Raw genomic sequence first — 18,575 nt, 5'->3', positions numbered from 1 at the left:
GTTATATATTAAATTAAATTTCTTTTTTAAAATTTGGAAAGGTAAACTATAGTCAAATTGTGAATGACTTTAAATTCCCAGAGGAGAATGAATTATATTCTAAAGTCAAGAAGAAACCATTGGAATTTAATGAACAGAGCACCAACCTGTGCTTTTAGAATATCAACTTGGCAGTTGTGTGGAGGATGGCATGGAGAGGAGAGAAATTTGTTGAAAACACCAATTTGGAGGCTACTGCAATTGCTCAAAAATGAATTATTAAAGGCATGGAACTAGGATGGCAATCATGTTAAATGAAGAGAAGATAACAGATGAAAGTGCTGCTGTGGTTTGAATCTGCTATAACCTGGATTGAAAATAAAATAGAGGTTGAGGGAGAACGAAAGTTAAGTATTATTCCAAAATTGTGAATGTGGGTGACTAGAAGGATAGAAATAATCTTGATAGAAAATTAGCATGAAAGTTAAGTTTTGTTTTGGTTTGGTTGTTTGTTTGGTTGGTTGTTTGTTTTTTCAGGAAAATAATGACTTGTTTTTGACATGTCAAAATTAAAATGTCTATAGGACATCTTGTTGAAATGTCCAGTAGACAACTGGTAATGAAGGCCTGGGATTCAAAGAGAGAGAGAAGAAGGAAAGAAGAAGGAGGCAAAGGGGCAGAAAAGAGGGGGAAGGGAGGTGAGAACAAGACTGAAGATAGTAGATAGATTAGGTGATTGATTTGGAAGTCATCTGCATAGAAATAATAATCAGATGAACCTATGGTAGATGATGAGATCAAGAAAAGAGTACTAGACTTGGAAACAAGAGATTCAACACCTGGCTATAAACCCAAGCAAGTCATTTCTCTCTAAACTTCATCTATTATAAAATTTTCATAAAAAAAAAATAAACTTCATCTATTAGATAGGCAAAATGATACTTACACTACTTATTTCAAAAGGGTTGTGGGGAGAGCGCTTTGTGTATGTTGAACTATAGGAACATGAGCTATTATATATTTATGTTCCTATAGTATATTCCCATATATATACCATCTCAGGCATAAATGGAAAGAACTAATGTTTTGGGGAAAATGTTATTGAAATATAGACTCTTTACATTACCACAGTTGCCACTGTCAGTGAGAAAATACCAGACTTAAGGGACCACATAATTTACCAGTTATGTGACACTGAGCAAATTGCTTATTTCTTATGGGCCTGGATTACAGGATTTGGACTCCATCTCCGAGAAGGTGGAGTCTAGTTCTAAACCTGTAAGTCTATGATTTGGATTGGCATGGTCCTATACCATCTGACTTTATCAAGCAATACAATCTGGTCTTCTTCAAGGGACCGCCTCTAGTAAGAAGACCTTCGGGATCTCCGCGGTGAATGCACCATCTCCTTAGGGAATCACTGTATTTACGCTGGTCTCAGCCAAAATTCTACTTCCTACAAAAAGTCTTTCCTGTAAGGTTATCTCCAATTTAACTTGTTTATTTTGTTTGCATGTCGTCTTCCCTCTTTAGAATGTGAGCTCCTGGAAGGCGGGGCCCCAATTTTTTTTGTTTTTGTTTTTGTTTTTTCTCCTATTCTTTGTATCCCCAATGCTTATCGGAGGTATTTAATAAATGCTTGTTGACTGACACCTTATTCGTGTACAAGATACCCTCCCACCCCAGAAGAACTAAAGTTCCCTGAGCGCAGGGTCTATGTCATTTTTGTCTTTGCATCCCCACGTCCTGGTACACGGAGCCACGCATACAGTAAGCGCTTAATAAAGTTTGCTTATATAGAACTGAAGGTGCCTCTGCTCCCAGGGAGTTTCAGAGGACTAAGCCAAGTCGGAGAACTAGACTGCGCCTGCATAGTAAGGGGCGGGAGGGGCGGACGGCTGAGAGGGGAAGCGCCACGCAATTCCGAATCCCAGAAACCCCTGACTGGGTAGGAACGATCAACAATTTGAGTCTAAGCAGATCTAGCCTCCTCTCCCTCTACCGGAAGATGGAGTTCCCGCCCACTTTGGGAAGGGGTGGGGAGCGGGGAACGCGTGGATCCCATCCTTACCGTACAGGTAGTCATACAGTCGCCCACTGGCTACTGAACCCCCAAGCCCAGGCCTTAGCCGGAACCGGGGATGCTGAGGAGGAGGCTGGTCGATGGTCACCACTCGGCTCATGGTGGCGGCCTGTACGCCCGGGGTAAAGCCCCGCTGGCTTGGCCTGCAGATTGTTGGGCGGTGTCGCTATGGCAACTGCTACACATGCGCAATGTGAAGAGACGAGAAGGCTTGGGATGGGGGCGTGAGCTGCCTATCAGCCAGCTCCGCCCACTCGAGGTTTGAGGTTCGGGGCGAGGTCAAAGGGCCAGGAAAAATCCCTAAGTGGTTTACTGTATAAATCCATCCTTTTATGGAAATCCCAAGGAAATCCCAGAACCTTCAGGAAAAATCGGGGGTTTTATTTCGGAAAATCCTCCATTCTTTCTTTGTGTTCCCAGGGATTGTGTTCTGCTGGCTGCCCGTGCCCGGACCTGGCTCTCACTACGTGTCCAGGGACCCCCAAAGCCTAGACTCAGCCCCCAGCAGGACTCAGAAGAGGTCGAGCTTAATAAGAGCTGGGGACAAGAAAGACTAAGGTTACATCTATTTTATAGGGAAGTTAAATGCTTTTCCCCATTCACTCATGTAGAAGGTCCTTTGACCGCTAATCCAGGGCTTTCCACCTCAAAACTGTGTAGTCATGAGATTTCAAAAGATAATTTTTATAAAGGCCTTTTTATGTTAGTTTATTACCCTTTCTTTGCTGACACTCAGGAGATGTTATGTCAGTGGCTTCTTATATTGAGCATTTCCTCCTCAACTTGCTCATAGGCGGTGGTGTTTCTATAATGTGATTTCTTGAGTCCTACCCTATGATTCCATCCCCTCTCTGGCTTTCAACACCTCTAAATATTGGTAATTTCAAAACCACTATCTCCTTGGCCTCTCATCAGACCTCTAGCCCTTCTTACCTTCAGTTGTCATCAGGATATGAGGACATTCCTTCTTAGAAGACTTCAAAACTCAACATACCACAACTGCAGTGGAAAAAACTGTTTGATGTGACCCTGAGCAAGTCCCTTAACCTCTCTAGGCCTCAGTTCCAGACTCTGGAGTTCTCTGAGCATCTGAACTCAAATTCCACCTTTGACACTACCTATGTATGTGACCTTGGTCAAAGTCACTTTTACTCTCAGGAACTCAATATTCTCTTCTATGAAAAGAAAAAATTAAATGAGATGACCTAAGAAGTCTGTTCTACCTCTCATCTCTTCAAAGTCAGATTCCTTTTCCTACTTCCCCATTTCTGCCAATAATTGCCATTCTCTGGGGTGATCTAAGACTGAAACCTCATATGGAAGGTATACCCAAATCCTATTAATTCTCCTCATAAGTTTATTGGCTTTACAGCTTTACTTCCCATTCAAACTAAATTGTTGTAGTTCAGAATCTGGTACCCAGATCAGTGGAGGGCTGTCTTGCTGCTTCTAGTCTCCATACCTTCCAGCCTGTATGACACTGCAAGATTTTAACTGCTGAGCATAGAGGGTTTGGTTTCTAACTGCCTGCTGGATATCAATAGTTTGATGTCCCAATAATACCTCAAACACAACATGCTCAAAATTGAACTCGTCTTCCATCCCAAACAGGTTCACTCTCCTGATTTCTTTCATTTTTGTGAACCATACTATATTCTTCAAGTCTTCCCTTCCTTTCACTCTCCAATATCAAAGCAATTGCAAGCTCCCCTCAAATTTCAAATCTCTCCAATTTTTTCTCTTCTATCCAAGTTTTATTGCTATAAACTTAGTTCAAGTCCTCAATACTTTTCATCTGATTATTTTATTAGCCTTCTATTAGAGTAGCTTCCTACCTACCCTTCCTACCACCCACCTTCCTACCACCCACCATGCCCTCTTTCTCGTCTATTCTTTACACAACTGTCCAAAAATATCTTCATGTATAGTTTACATTATATCTCAGTCCTCCTCAAAAAATTTCATGATTTCTATGGCTCAAAGGATAAAAAAAAAAAGAAAATTTGAGGTATCTAGGGTTAAAGTGTTTAAGAGTTCTGGTTTTAAAGAACAGATAAGAATTTAAATCCTACCTCTTATAATTAACAGCTGTGAAACTGACACTGGACAAAAAATGGACAAAGCCTCCATCATTTGATCTTGAGAGTCAATTGAGATAAGGTACAGTATATCAAAACCCTTAAGGTACTGCATAAATGCTAGCTTTTATTAAAATACAAATACCGTAATGTGGACTCTAAAAGCCTCCACAAAATAACTAATATTCCTTTCAAATTATATTGTACATTACTACTCTCCTTTCTAAATTCTGTGTACATCTCAGGCTGAATTATTAGGTGTTTATAAGTCATGTTGTTCTGTTTCATTTCCATGTGCAAAACCTTGGCTCAAAGTCTCTTGGTATATAATTCTCCTCTTTAGTGGAGATTGATTATCCAATACTCCTCAACTCTTAAGAAAGGCAGAGTTGGCTAGAGCTTGAGAAGACATCCTGGTCTTCTAGCTTCTTACTTCCAATGAGAAGACATGATTCTAGAATATTTTCAGAAACAGATCCTTGAAGGTAGAAGATGAGTCTGGGAAGAAATTAACATGTAGAGGAGCAAGCACCTCAGTCCTGTATCTATCCCCAGCTTACTACACTTAAGATTTTGAGGAACTTCCCTTTGGGTGAGATCTGGGACTCATTCTTTTTGTTGAATTAAGATCTCACTTTCTGTGGGAGAGCTCATTTATTAAGTGTCTGGTATATTCTCATCTGAATGTCTTCTTTGATTTCTTTTTGCTATGGCCTTGGATATGGGTATATTTGTTAATCAATGTGTGGTCTTTGTGATCTTGAAGTACAGGTAAAATGTGAATAATCAAAGAAGAGGAGGGTATGATGAAGAGCAATGAATGGACCCAGGTTCAACTACTGACTCATTAAATGGGCAGACTTCTGATCACTACTCTCTAGGCTTCACTTTCCTTATATATAATATGAAAGAGTTGTTCAAAATGATCTCTCAGGTCCCTTCAGGGTATATAAATCCTACTGGCCAGTGAATAGAATAAGGGAAGGAACAAAGACAAGAATAAATATGTTTAAGTTATATGGAGAATAGTTAAAAGGCAGCTAAAGTAGATTGTTACAGAAAATAACAGGAAGTGAGAGACAACACAGTTGTAGTTCAGAGTACTGGACTTAAAGGAATAGGACCCAAGTTAAAGGCTTTCCTCTTTACTAACCAGGCAACAGTAGGTAAATCACTAAGTTAAAATGTGTTGAATTGTATAGAACCTCAGTTTCCTCATCTTTAGATAAGTATCATAATGCAAAAATTACAAATCACCAGATGCTGTTTTTTGTTTTGTGATTGTACATCTAGCATCAAACAATGTGTCTTGAATGTACTGGGCACTTCATAAATTGATGTTTGTGTTGTATATAATTGTGAGATGCTTATTGTAGCAGAAGATAAGATTGGACAATGAATTTTCATTCATTTCCATGTTTATTTGTCTTGTTTAGCTACATTCATTTAAAAAAATACCCTTACCTTCATCCTAGAATCAAAATGGTATATTGGTTCCAAGCAGAAGAAGGGTAAGGGCTAGGCAGGGAGTTAAATGACTTGCCCATTGTCACACAGCTAGGAAGAGCCTAAGGTCACATTTGAACCCAGGACCTCTATTCCTCTAGGTATGGCTTTCAATCTACTGTACCACCTAGCTGCCTCCTATCTTCATTTGTTATAAAAGAGGATCTTGGGGAAGTGATTGATTGGGTTGAGGTAGGAGATGATGATAGTGATTACCAAAAGAAAAAAAAAGAGTGCCCATGAAACATTTTTTAAACTACAAAGAAGAAAGCAAAAAGTTCAGAAGGGAAAGCAGGGTAATGTTGGAACAACAATGTTAAATTGTGTGTGTGTGTAAAATAAACAAATAGTTTGATGGTGTCATGACAATTCTCTTTCTTTGTTCTTCATATAGGAAAATTACATATTTGTCAAAAATCATAATCATAAAAAAGAAAAATTAAAATGATAAAAAAGAAAATATGGCATAGGAGTACAGAATCAGGGAAGACAAAGGCTTGTAGATACACCAAAGCCTTATGTCTACATATTATAAACAGCAAAGGACTAGAGAACACCATATAACTATCACTAAAAAAGGATGGATTATATTTTTTTTAAATATATTTTATTTGATCATTTCTAAGCATTATTCGTTAAAGACATAGATCATTTTCTTTTCCTCCCCCCTGCCCCCCCAAGATGGATTATATTTCAACAGGAAACAATATGTTGTTGATATGAGGAGGTCATTCATGAGTATATAGCACTTTTTAAAAACTGCTAACCAAGTTATACTTAGCAATAGAATATCATATGATACATAGGCCCTAATAAAAAAAATCTTATCATCATGTACTCCAAACCTTTCATCTTATGGAAGAGCAAGATGAGGTCTAAAGGAGTTCTTGTTCAAGCTCACACACTGAGTAGTTTTAAATCAATAACCTCCGACTGTACAATAAGTATTCTTTCTAACATATCTGAAGAGTTCATTTTAAGGGAAATGAGGTTTTAAGATAAACCAAAACTAAAAAAAATCACACTGTAAGTCTTCTATCTCAACATATGGTGTCACTCCTACTCCACAAAGCTGAACTAGTAAAGGTTCCACATTTAGTACTAGATCCAAAAAATCAGTATATATAAAAACTGCAAATGAACAATGATCTGATTCAAAATGAAGAAAATGGAGTAGATTATATTGAGGAAATAGTGCAGTGCTTTCAAAGCATTTCTTTGAAACAAAAATCCATCTCTTTAAAACCCGTATTCTTAAGATGACGTCAAATAGTTATGAAGTTATGAAAGACAGATAGAATATCATATGATACATAGGCCCTAATAAAAAAAGCCCTAATAAAAAAAATCATAATTTATGAAGATGCAAATTTGAAAGCCATCCAAGGAAAATGGGGAGGTGTAAGGTGGATGTAAGAATTGCACACAAGAAGAGTAAACATATCAGTCAAGATAAATATGACCAGAAAAGAAGATAGGTGAGTCAGGTAATAATTATGAAGAGCACATACTTCTTCCCAATCCCAGCTATACACTCTAGGGGAAGTCCTCCCCAACTCACCCATCCATCTTCTACACGCAACTTGTGACTTCCCTAGCAATAATCCTATTGTCCTAGAGTGTCCACAATTACATCTTCTCTCAACTGAATCCAATCTTGTTCTTGTAGAGAATTATGGCTTAGAAAATGAGAGAAAACAAGATGGACCACCCAAGGATGCACTGGTTCTGATGTAATTTTAAAAGACCAATAGAAAGAGAAAGGTCCCTAGCTTGTTAGGTGAATGTCCTTTGGAGGATTTATGGGAAACTATGGATTAGAGTTATTCAGAATGAAAAGACATGAATGGGTTTGAAGCTATATCACTGGAAAGAGTACTCACTTAAGTACAATCATATTCATTTAAGTACTAAAATACAAAAAGTAAATAAGTATTGTCATATTAACAGGTTCTTCACTATACTGACCAAACCACCTATCAGGAAAGCCAACTTCTACCAACAAATATTAACCATTTAAGGATTTGATGTGTCTGTGACAAAGGAGACACTTGAACAGAAACTGCAAAACAAAGAGCCCAAGGATTTATATCATTTTATATTAGAAAATGTTTTTGGATAAAAATTAGAACTGTGAGTGAAGAGAATGTATAAAAGTGATACTAAAAGCACAGTAAGAAAGTAGATCATACAATGGAGATTTATAATAGTCTATCATCATTTGTCCTCTTCTCAAAACCAAGTGAATCTCACACACACACACACACACAAACTTAAAATCTTTTCTGGACTTTGACATTTGGTTGAATTTTTGGATGGCTGTGGAAGAAGTATTGGTATTGCTGTTAATGTTTTATGAGAGGAAGGGGAAAAATTTTATGTATCATTTTATAAATTGAAATTTTCCTTTAAAATATAAGAATTCCCTAATTAAATGGCAAAAAAAAAGTTATTTGAAGTCACAGTCATTAGCTAAAAGCTAATATTTTCAAATTAACTAATTTTCTTTCATAGATTCAAAAGATAAACTTTTTGCAATGAAAAATAAAAAGTAGCATATTCTGGATTCATTATCCATTAAGCAATACAAGAGGAAAGAACAATGAAGTGGAAGATTGAAAACTTTCCTAACAATAGAAATAAATGACCTCTCTTAAATTTCCTTTTTGGAAGACAGTATCCTTTGATACCAACATACGGTCTTTTTACTTGGACTACAGAGTATTTCATTCTCAAACAGCAATTGTTGAGAGATAAAAACAGCTAAGGGGAAAAACCCAATTGTAAGATTTAGGGGTGAACGGAACCTTAGAAATAAACGAATCCAATTCCTTCATTTTATAGACTTGGAACATAAATCCAGATTAAGTTAAATACTTTTCCAAAGGTTACACAGGTGATAAGTAGAAGAGCTAAGATTAAGACCCGAATCCTCTGACAATATTCAACCTCTGGAATAGAAGTACTTGGGTAGAGGTTGGGGGTGGGGGGGTGGGGAGAGAAGCAGGCCTTTCTTTTCTCTTTGAATCTTTGTATACTTAGAGCTTGGCATAATGCTTTTCACTTAGTAACATAAAATACAAAGTCTCAGAATTTGGAGATTGTCAAGGACCTCACTGGCAATCTAAAAAGCCTATTTCTGGAAGAATAAAAAAAACCTCTGAAATATGCCCGACATGTCTATGTTTTTTAACTACTTCCCAAGGGGTTACTCGCTACTTCTAAAGCCGGCCCTTTCTTTTAGATAGCTCCAATTTTTAGAAAGAGCAGCTAGGTGGCGCAGTGAATAGAACAGCTGGCCAAGAGTTGGGAAGAACTGAACTCAAATGCAGGCTCAGACACGCAAGACAACTACGTGACCTTGGGAAAATCACTTAAATCTGTCGTCCCCAGTTTCCTCATCTATCAATAAATTGGAGAAGGAAATAGCAAAATTTTTGCCAAAAAATACTCAAATGGGGTCACAAGGAGTGGGGACACGACCGAAAACGACGAAATACCATAAAAATAAAATTTTATTTGAGCTTTAAGTCGTCTCAGTTGAAAAAGCTCATTTCCTGGGGCCATACTGCTTGGACTACCTGTACCTATATAAGATTAAAAACAAGCAAAGAAAACCTAGTGCCTATGAACCCAGATCGTGACAGATCCATAATCTTTTTCCTGTCCGTCCCCCTGCGCAAACACACTTCCGGTCCCACTGCTTCCGGGTAGCAACGTATTATGCGTGCTTGATATCTCTTCGATGGCAAGTCGTGTTGAATGGCGGCTTCGGCGTGGTAGGCGCAACATCCGGTTCCCTTGTTTTCAACAGCTTCCGGCGAGGTCCGGAAGAACATATCACGGTCTAAGTTATCGGAGGTAAGACCCGGCCCTTTTCCTGCCTAGTTGGGAATTCACGAGCTAGGGGTCTTCCCAAGCCCTCGCTTAAGGGAATTAGGGAATCCCGTGGGGAGGGAGGGTGAGCCGGCCATCATGAATTGAATGACCTCTGTTGTCCTGGATATCCAGGATCCTCCCTCCGCGTGCTCCCTGAGATGTCCACTCTGGCGGCCGCCAGCTGTGACTCCGAGTCCTCGGAGAAACCTGCAGAGAAGAAGCCGCTGAAACCGTGCTGCGCATGCCCGGAGACGAAGAAAGCCCGGGATGCCTGGTAAGCCAAATCCCTAAACCCAGAGGAGGGGTCTTCCGGTGTCCGGAGCCGGGCCCTTAACTTTTTGCATGTCGTGTGCCTATGAATCCCTTTCCACGATCCTATTTTTCCAGTGCATAGACTAAAAAGGATTACAAAGGGAACCAATTTTATTCAAAAATAATTATAAAACATTTATTTTAAGTTCACAGGCTCCCTTCCCCCCTCTTTGGCTTCCTCATTTTCCAGGGAGCCAGTAGAGGCCCGGAAAGGTTAACTTCCCCATAGTCATTGACTTTCTTTTTCCTTTCTTCGAAGCACTGGGTGATGTGCAGGGGAAAGTCCAAAGTGAGCTAGGTCATGTCCCTGCTCAATCGCCTACTTTTCGTGACCTTGGGGAAGTCACTTTTCTAAACCTTTATTTCATCTTTAAAATAAAAAAGTTTAATTAAATAATCATTCAGATCTGATATTGTCATCTTTTGAGGTTGCTTTGGGTATGGTACCTTCTTTGTAGTATATTAGGGCTAGGAGAAAAGGAGGACCGGACCTGTGATTTCTTTGGGATACTACAATAGTATCCAGCTCAAATAGTGGCCTTTAAATTCCTTGAGAGCAGCATATTGTCTTAGAAAGCCACAATTAACATTATCTATCTTCCTAGTTAAATTTTGAGTGTGTTTTGTTATGTGTTTGGATTCCTGTTGCATAGAGAACTCCCTACAAGGGCAGGTTAAAACACCTTCTCTACAACTTACAACTCTGGAGGGTTTACTGAAATGTTAAATGATTTGTCCAGGGCTCAAGCCACCCTATGTCATAACCAAACCTTGAACTCGGGTCTTCCTGCCTTTTAAACAACTTTTCTATCTGCTACATCTAAGCTACATCTTATTTTATGGTGGTTTGAAAGAGTGAGTTATCCTTTTTAAAATATTAACTTCGTGGTTGGTTGGTTGGTTTCGTGAGGCTGAGGAGTCATGGAACCTGTTGGTTTCCCAGGAAGGGGAGAAAGAACCAGGAGCATGGGGCATTCATGGGGCCCATAGCTCAGTGTGGTTAGAATGCCTAGTGTGTGAAGGTCACTCATGAAATAAAGCTCAGTAGGTAGACTGGAGCCAGATTGAGGAAGGCCTTTAGCTCTAGTCTTCGTAGATTGCATTTAATTCTAAAGGGAATAGGAAGCCAACAGAAGACTTTTTAGTTAGGGGATGATTTGATTAGACATAGGAAGGTGATTTTCATGGTTGTGTGGAGGATGGAGTTGTAAGAGTCATATGCAAGGAGAGCACTTTTAAAATGTCTGGGCAAGAGGTGATTAAGGCCTGAACTAGGTAGGTTAGGCTGATAGGTGAAATGTAGAAAAAGAGGACTTATGGAGAGATGATGTAATATGGGTAGAATGATACTACCATGGATGAGACTTGGTAACCAATTTGATAAAAGAATAAGGAAAAGGAATAAATTAAAGATGATTTCATGGATATGAACAACTTGGGAAGATGATTGTTCCCAAAAGAAATAGGGAAATTTGGAGAAGGACAAGATTTAGGAAGAAAGTTGATGAGTTATATTGAATTTAAGTTGCTGATAGCATTTCAAGATAGATGTCCAGGATTAATGCAGAAGTGGATTTTAGATAAGGTATTAGAAGTTAAACTTCATTTTAAAAATAAATTTGTTACTATGTTCTTTTTTTATTGTAAAAACCTTTGCTTTCTATCTTAGCAACAACTCTTAAGAGGGGCAAGGCCTAGGTAATTGGGGTTAAGTGACTTGCCCAAGGTTATACAGCTAGGAAGTAGTTGAGGTCATATTTGAACCCAGGACCTCTCATATCCAGGCCAGACTCTCTATTCACTAGGACACCTAATCCCACTCCCATCCCTACCCTCATTCCCTTCCCAGTGCTTTGTAGATCAGTACAACATTTAGGAAAGCAGTTTGGAATTATCAGTAATTCAATAAATAAACATTTATTAAGTGCCTCCTGTGTGCCAGATACTGTGCTAAATTCTAGAGATAAAAAAAGAAGCAAAACATAGTCCCTGCCCCTATAATCTAATGGGAGAGACAACAAACAGATATATATGAAGCAAGCTATATACAACATAAGTAGGAAATAATTAACAGAGGGAGGGCACTGGAATTAAGAGGGATTAGGAAAAGTTTATTGTAAAAAAATGGGATTTTAGTTGAGGCTTAAAGGAAGGCAGAGAAGTTGGAGTTGAGGAAGGAATGTTCCAGGAGAAAATGCTTAGCTGAGAAATAAAATGTCTCATTTGTGGAATAGCCAGGAAGCCACTGTTACTGGATCAAATAGTACATGGTAGTAGAAGTCTGGAGAGATGGGAGGAACATAGATTATAAAGGGTTTTGAATTCCAACAGCTTTTGTATTTGATCCCTGAGGTAATAGGGAGCCATTGTAGTTTATTGAGTAGGAGCATGACATGATTAGACCTGCACTTTAGGAAAAAACCTTACTTGCTGATTTAAAGATGGAATGAAGAAAAGAGAGATATGGAACAGATGTGAGGTGATGAAGGCCTACACTGGCAGTGGCTAGTATTCTCATCACTCACAATTTTTACCTATTCTTCTACCTTGTGAGTCAGGAAGATCTGGCTTATCTCTTCTCCCTCTCACATTTCTTACCTGTGTAATTATGAGCAAGTCATTTAACTTTTTGGCGCCTCAGTTTTCTCATCTGTAAAATGAGAACAATACCCATAGTGTCCATATCACAAAGTTGTTGTGAGGCTCAAATAGATATAAAGTGCTTTGCTAACTTTAAAGTGTTATATGAAACTCAATTATTTTATTCTTTGGTTCCCATTTTTTCCTTTATCTTCTTTCTCCCATTTAGTACCTCTTTTTACCTATTTGCTTGGATGATTTTTTCAGCATCTATCCAATAGTATAGTACTTGAGGCTTTTTTAAAGTCATTGTATATCTTTTGACATGTCATCACCTGTTTCATATGTATGTATCTTACCACATCAGTTAGATTGTTTCTAGAGAATAAAGAACTGTTCTTATTCTTTATTTGTGCCCTTCAGATGCTATTTTTGGACTGGATACAGAGTAGACTTTGAATAAGTGAATTGAATACTCTGATGTACATTTGTATCTCAGTACTTCTGAATTCTTTTCCATGGGGGAAAAATGCTGTGCTGCTGACTGGATACCTAGGAATGCATGTATCTGTCAATAACTCTGAAACTAGACCATGAAGGTTTCTTTGATGCCCTTCCAGTTGCTGAGTTAGAAAACTTGCATTGTTCAGGAAATTGTTTAGTTCTATTCCTTATCCCAATCCTTCTTTTTGGGAACAGTTCTTATTCTCCTCCTACTCCAGCAAAGTATGAAACAGAGAGGGGGGGGGGGGAGAGGGGGGGGGGAGGGGGGAGAGAGGGGGGGGAGGGAGGGAATAAATTGCATTGCTAGAAAACCAATCCCAAGACCAGAAGTAATCTCTGACTTTTAGCCTCTTTCTAACAAATGAAAAAGTGTCTCTAAATCCAGTGTAGGAAGGAATATGTAGTAACAGCCTTCTCCATATTCTCCATATTGCCATAGTCTCTGGGACCTTCTTGTCTTTATTTTGCTGGATTCTTTAGGAATTTAGGTGCTTTTTATTTAGGTTATTATTTTAAGATTTAATTTTTTTGATTTCTAATTTAAATTTAATCAGATTTAAGCTAGAGGGCAGGTAAAGGGGGAATAAAGAAAAGTCAACAGATAATTCCTATTTGGTGGCAGATCCAAAACTCAGTTTTTGTCTTGGATGTCCCATAATTTACATTCATTCAAGAAAATTCCAGAGAAATCTAGGCCCAGCATTTATCATATGGAATTTAAACATGTTGAAGGAGACTCCATGGTATCAAAATCATTTTAATTATAAAACCCTCTATGTAATATCATTTGTCATAATGAGTTCTTATAGCCTGTATACATTGCCTTCTTCCTGTCTGCCATAAATATTCATGTTTTTTACCTGGGGAAACTTAATGCCTACTTTGCTGGATAATGGCTAAACTATGTTTTGCAGCATTATTGAGAAAGGAGAAGAACACTGTGGACATCTAATTGAAGCTCACAAGGAGTGTATGAGAGCCCTGGGTTTTAAAATATGAATGAAAGAAGAAATGTGAATATATATGATGAGTGTGCGGTAAGGAGAGAATGTGGGTGCTGCTTTGACTTAATTTATGCTGTTTTACAAATTCAACAAAGTAAAAAATTGAACATTTTATCTCTTAGGTAATACCTCATTTGAAGAGGTAGTTTTGAGAGGAAGAAATTAATGTAACTTTTGATTAGTCAAGAAAAACTTTTTTTTAAACAAAGGAAGGCTTAAGTAGAGCTTTTAATTCTGTTTTTAAAACCCTAACTTTTTATTTTAAAAGCCTGCTAGATTTTTTTTATTAACAGATGTTGTGTGGAATGTAATGATTTGCTTTCAAAATAAAAAGTACAACTTTTCTGCCTTGAAAGCATTGGGAGGTGGGATGGGAAGCATAATAAAATAAGATTGATTAATTTTATGGGAGCTTAAGAGTTCATTTAGACAAGGCAGTGATAGTTTTAAAAAGGGATCTTATTCAAATTCATGGAAGTTGGTAAATAGATGGTAAAAAAGTGGGAGTTATACCCAGAGTGCTTGCTTGACTAATAATCATCAGATTCTAAATTAGAGAAAACAAAAGGGAAAAGTTTAAACCTCAATCTTAAATGCTTTTGAGCTCATAAAAGACTGTAGGATAGTGTAGATGACACATAACTGCACTTGTTAGGTATAAAATGGAATTTAATAAAGTTTCTATGGCATCTCTTAAATTTCAAACTTGTTCCTTACTAAACTAAAATCTGAGACTTTGGTGGAATATTTTGAATTAGACTTTTAGAATTGGAAGGAGTTTTAGCAGTCAAGCATCTTAGACCCAGAGACGCGATCACTCCTAATTTTTTAGTCTAGCACTTTTCCCACAAAACTGTATTGTTAGTTTAAATATCAGGATGTCTGAGTAATAACAAAACCATATACTTCATTACCCACATTTCTGTGTGCTCTCATTTTCTCTCTCAGGTTCTAGAATCATTCTAGTGCCATCAGCTGGAAAGAGGAAGGGCAAGGAAATGGAACTTGAGCATTGAGCTGAGTAGGGCTATCTAAGCCTTAATCTACACCAATGATGGCAAACCTTTTAGAACCTTATAAGGACCTCATGCCAGGCTCCTCCCCCAGACTGCATGCCAAGCTGCTTCCTGTTGCCATGGGGACCCATCTCTGCACCCAGCTGTTGGGGGTTGCCAAATAATATTTTAAATAACCTTAGACTTAACTACTTAAATCAGTGAATCCTTTTGTATAGCAAACTTCCCCCTTAATTAATTTGGTGATCTCAGGTTTTTGTGTCAATTGACTTAAGTGGGAGTATACTTGTAGATGCAAAGTCCTCTTATCTTTAACTAAACTTCAGGATCTGGCTTTTTTTTTTGCTAACTAAATTTGGATTCATCTGTATGAGAGCAAATTATATGCCCTTCTACCTAGCAGTGACCTAACATGAACTACACTGATGATATCACCAGGACTCTTAGTGTCTCCTGAAGAAAAAAGGTTGTTAGTTTCATTTTCCAGACTGAGGTGTAAAGAATGGGTGATAATTATCCTGATTGCAACTTGAATTTGAGGCCATGCCAGGAAATTGGTACATTTCATGTATCTTTTTTTTTTTATGAGAGCAGAATGATTTAGTGGAAAGTGAATGCTAGATTTGCAATGATTGGTCCTGAATTTAATTCTGGTTCTGTTCTTTACTATCCAAATGACCTTGGGCAATTCACTTACTCTGTGGAATCAAGTTCTACATCTATAAAATAAGGGGCCTAGGCTAGATGTTTTCTTGGATTCCTTCTAGCACAAAAATCTATGTGATCATCTAATCCTTATGAAATGGGGATGAGTGTTTTTAAAATTGCCTTGTACCTTGTACCCTGGTGGGGCATGAGAAAAGGTCACACAAGTTAATTCATAGTAGAGCTAAAGCTATAACTGAGGTCTTTGGACTCTTCAAATTTCAAGCTTTTTTCTTATATTATCACTGTAGGGAGCTTTTATTGCCAGAATGTCAGTTATTAGGCTTATATTTAGACTTTGTGCTATAAACCTTAAAACTCTTATCATGAAAGCTATTTATAAAGCTCCCTTGCCAAACAGGGTGAGTAAATGTGAGCCAAGTCACAAAATTCTAAGACATACTTAATATGGAACTCTGTCGTATGAGGGTAAATCTAATTAACTAGCTTCTACTATTAATAAATTGGCTTTTTTTTTCCTGGAGATCAGTTGATTTAGCTTAAAATTATGAAGTTTGTTCTCAGGCTTGATGTGTATTGATGAAATCCATTAATGCCAGTGGAATAAAGTGAGGTTATATAAATTTGGGAACGAAATAGGGGAAATGGGTTTCGTTTTCATACTGAAAAATTATTGTGTATAATTTTACCACATAATTTTCATATTCAATATTTTAGGGAGGTATACCACTAACATCAATATTTCTTCACAGAATCCCTAATTATATGAAACACTAGGATATAACATTTGGAAAATACTAATCCAAGGAAGTATATTTAGCAAGGATACAAAAATTATTTAATATGGCTAGGGTTTCTTAACATAAAGCAACTAAGAGCCAAAGTTCTGTATTGGGAAAAATAATGAAGATGGTAAATCCAAACATTTTTATTTTGCCGCTGGCAACATTGTGATTCTAGAGAAAGCAAACCTAATTTTAGAAATCCATACAATTTCAAGCTAGAAAGGACCATAATGAAGCCTAGTCTAAGCTCCTTATTTTGCAGTTGAAGAAACTGAGGTTGAGATTATACTGTAGTGATGATAAGCAATGTATCTACTGAAGGGGAAAATTCTAAGAAAGATGTGGCAATTGATAGCTGACAACTCTATTAATCCTAGAGCTCCAGGGTGTTCAGTCAGAGAAGAGAGATGAGTTGACTTGTTTAATTGAATTGAACATTAAGAGGGATGGAAGTGCCAGTGTGCAGATAATGAAGACTTGCCAATAAAAAAAAAAGATAGCCTCTGAAGAGAGTATATGGAAACATCATCTCTGCTTTGGGTAGAATAGGGTTATTTAGGTGGCTCAGTGGATTGAGTGCCAGGCCTAGAGTCAAGAAGACTCCTCTTCTGGAGTTTAAATGTGGCCTCAGACACTTAACTATATGCCCCGGGACAAGTCATTTCACCCTGTTGACCTCAGTTTCCTCATCTGAAAAATGAGCTGGAGAAGGAAATAGCAGACCACTCCAGTATCTTTGCCAGGAAAATCCAAAAGGGTTTACGACATGACTGGAAAATTACAAAACAGAATGGGCAGAACACTCAGCTAGGCACAGTTGGGGGACACAAGGATTAATAAGTTCCTCTCCTCCAGCAACTTAATATGGCTACAAATGAGTAATGAGAGAATATGCCAACCGAATTATATTTATCACCTACTGCTGTGACTCATGATAGTTTATTAATGAACTAATAAAAATAACCAGAATATAAAAACCAGAAACAGGTTTCTCAGAAGAGGAACTGAGCAAGAGTGTGGGTTAATTTTTTCTGGTACTCTTGTCTGCCAAAACCTTATCTACTTTTTTTTTCTTTCCACAGACTTTAGAAAAGAGATTTTTAGGTGTGTACACAGAATACTGTATCACAGCTGGATGGAGAGGCATTTGCTTGAAACTTGAGGAGCAGATCAGCCAGACTTATCTTGTTACCTTTTTAGTAGTACTTGGCTGCCTTGCTGTCCCAAAATATGATTAAATGTGGTAGGAGAGGAAGTCTGCTGTTTTTATTGCTATCATCTGGACCAGTGTTCCTTTCTATTCTTTAAGGGTGGATATTAGCAGCTGTATCCTTAGTTTACACTGAGTACTGATTGAAAAACTTTCCACAGGAAGTCAATGATGTACTGAGCTGACCTTGCAACTTTCTCGACTTTACCTTTCTTTGCCAAACATTTGCACAATCAAAATGCCCTGTAGGCCTCTCTGTTCTCCAAAACTTTAGAATGACAAAACACCTTTTGCTTTCATTAGAAAAGTTTTAAGAAAATAGATGCCCTAATGCAAAGGTTTCCCCTCAAAGCAATCTGATTTAAGCATATTTTAAGGTTTTGAAAACCACTTCAGTGGTCTTTTTAAGTTAAGTAAAATTAAAACTATTAAAAATTTTATTTTTATGTATGATTTCTGTAACATTAGGGGAGCTATGGCAGTTTCTCAGTGGAGAGAGACATTCCAAGTACAGCTTGTTAAGTGATGTCAGAGTAAACAGCATGCTTTTTTGAAACCCAGTTCTCTAAAATGTGTCTTTTTTCCCCTAGGTTGCTGATGTTGGAAGAATAGTTCCTAAAGAATGAATAATATTAAATTATTTGGGGGCTTCTTTGAGGAAGAAATTCCTATGCGTAAATATTTATAATTTCTTTTCAAAATAAAATATATCTACACACCTGGTAAAAGGTTTCTTTATTGGGTATATATCTTTTGGGGTATATATTTGCAACATTTTTTTCCCCTTAAAAGTATTTGTGCCACATACTGCTTTTATTTATTTTTATTTTTTATTTTTTTGAGACCTCTGGAAATTATTGGTAAGAAACTTTTTTTCAGAGAAAGTTCAAGTATTTCTTGGGAGGTAGGCCCACCACTTTAAAGTAAGTCAGTGTTATTGCTCCCCTGCAAGCCACAAGATTGTGACTAATCT

General features: G+C 37.6%; 2 protein-coding genes and 1 long non-coding RNA gene across 8 annotated transcripts in view; 2 read left to right on the top strand and 1 right to left on the bottom strand.

The window, feature by feature from the left end:
* CFAP91 (cilia and flagella associated protein 91) overlaps window positions 1-2,191 on the bottom strand; it is a 75,104-nt gene extending 72,913 nt beyond the window's left edge. For 3 of the 4 annotated variants that reach the window (XM_056793499.1, XM_056793500.1, XM_007493743.3), the window contains exon 1: window positions 2,051-2,179. In XM_056793499.1, coding sequence (XP_056649477.1) covers window positions 2,051-2,162 — 112 coding nt within the window. In that variant the 5' untranslated portion in view covers window positions 2,163-2,179. Of the gene's footprint in view, window positions 1-2,050 lie in introns of all 4 variants that reach the window. The other variant, XM_056793501.1, reaches the window with a different exon arrangement.
* Window positions 2,192-2,223: 32 nt separating this feature from the next.
* LOC103100262 (uncharacterized) lies at window positions 2,224-5,013 on the top strand. 2 transcript variants are annotated; one of them, XR_001629824.2, is made up of 4 exons: window positions 2,224-2,321; window positions 2,483-2,620; window positions 4,151-4,222; window positions 4,912-5,013. It is a non-coding gene; the product is annotated as an uncharacterized LOC103100262 (long non-coding RNA). The 2 variants fall into 2 exon arrangements; XR_001629825.2 differs by lacking the exon at window positions 2,224-2,321 and having other exon boundaries at window positions 2,328-2,620; window positions 4,907-5,013.
* A 4,345-nt stretch (window positions 5,014-9,358) lies between these two features.
* Window positions 9,359-18,330, top strand: LOC100016508 (cytochrome c oxidase copper chaperone). Of its 2 annotated transcripts, XR_467202.2 has the most exons (5): window positions 9,359-9,507; window positions 9,658-9,799; window positions 13,836-13,958; window positions 17,475-17,496; window positions 18,193-18,330. XR_467202.2 is itself a non-coding variant. In XM_007493737.3 (4 exons), exons 2-3 carry the CDS (start codon window positions 9,684-9,686, stop codon window positions 13,918-13,920), a joined length of 201 nt encoding a protein of 66 aa, XP_007493799.1. In that variant the 5' UTR covers window positions 9,360-9,507; window positions 9,658-9,683; the 3' UTR covers window positions 13,921-13,958; window positions 18,193-18,330. The 2 variants fall into 2 exon arrangements, 1 of the variants encoding a protein (XP_007493799.1); XM_007493737.3 differs by lacking the exon at window positions 17,475-17,496 and having other exon boundaries at window positions 9,360-9,507.
* Window positions 18,331-18,575: the final 245 nt, after the last annotated feature.

Source organism: Monodelphis domestica, chromosome 4 (genome assembly GCF_027887165.1).
Source record: "Monodelphis domestica isolate mMonDom1 chromosome 4, mMonDom1.pri, whole genome shotgun sequence".
In the NCBI taxonomy this organism is placed as follows: domain Eukaryota; kingdom Metazoa; phylum Chordata; class Mammalia; order Didelphimorphia; family Didelphidae; genus Monodelphis; species Monodelphis domestica.
The sequence above is the reverse complement of the archived record's forward strand: the minus strand, read 5'-3'. Positions and strand labels throughout refer to the sequence as shown.

Excerpts from the sequence above, each read along its gene's own strand:
- LOC100016508 (XM_007493737.3), top strand. The coding sequence starts at position 9,684 with ATGTCCACTCTGGCGGCCGCCAGCTGTGACTCCGAGTCCTCGGAGAAA. Across the intron at positions 9,800-13,835 it reads AAGAAAGCCCGGGATGCCTG|CATTATTGAGAAAGGAGAAG; the intron begins GTAAGCCAAATC and ends TATGTTTTGCAG.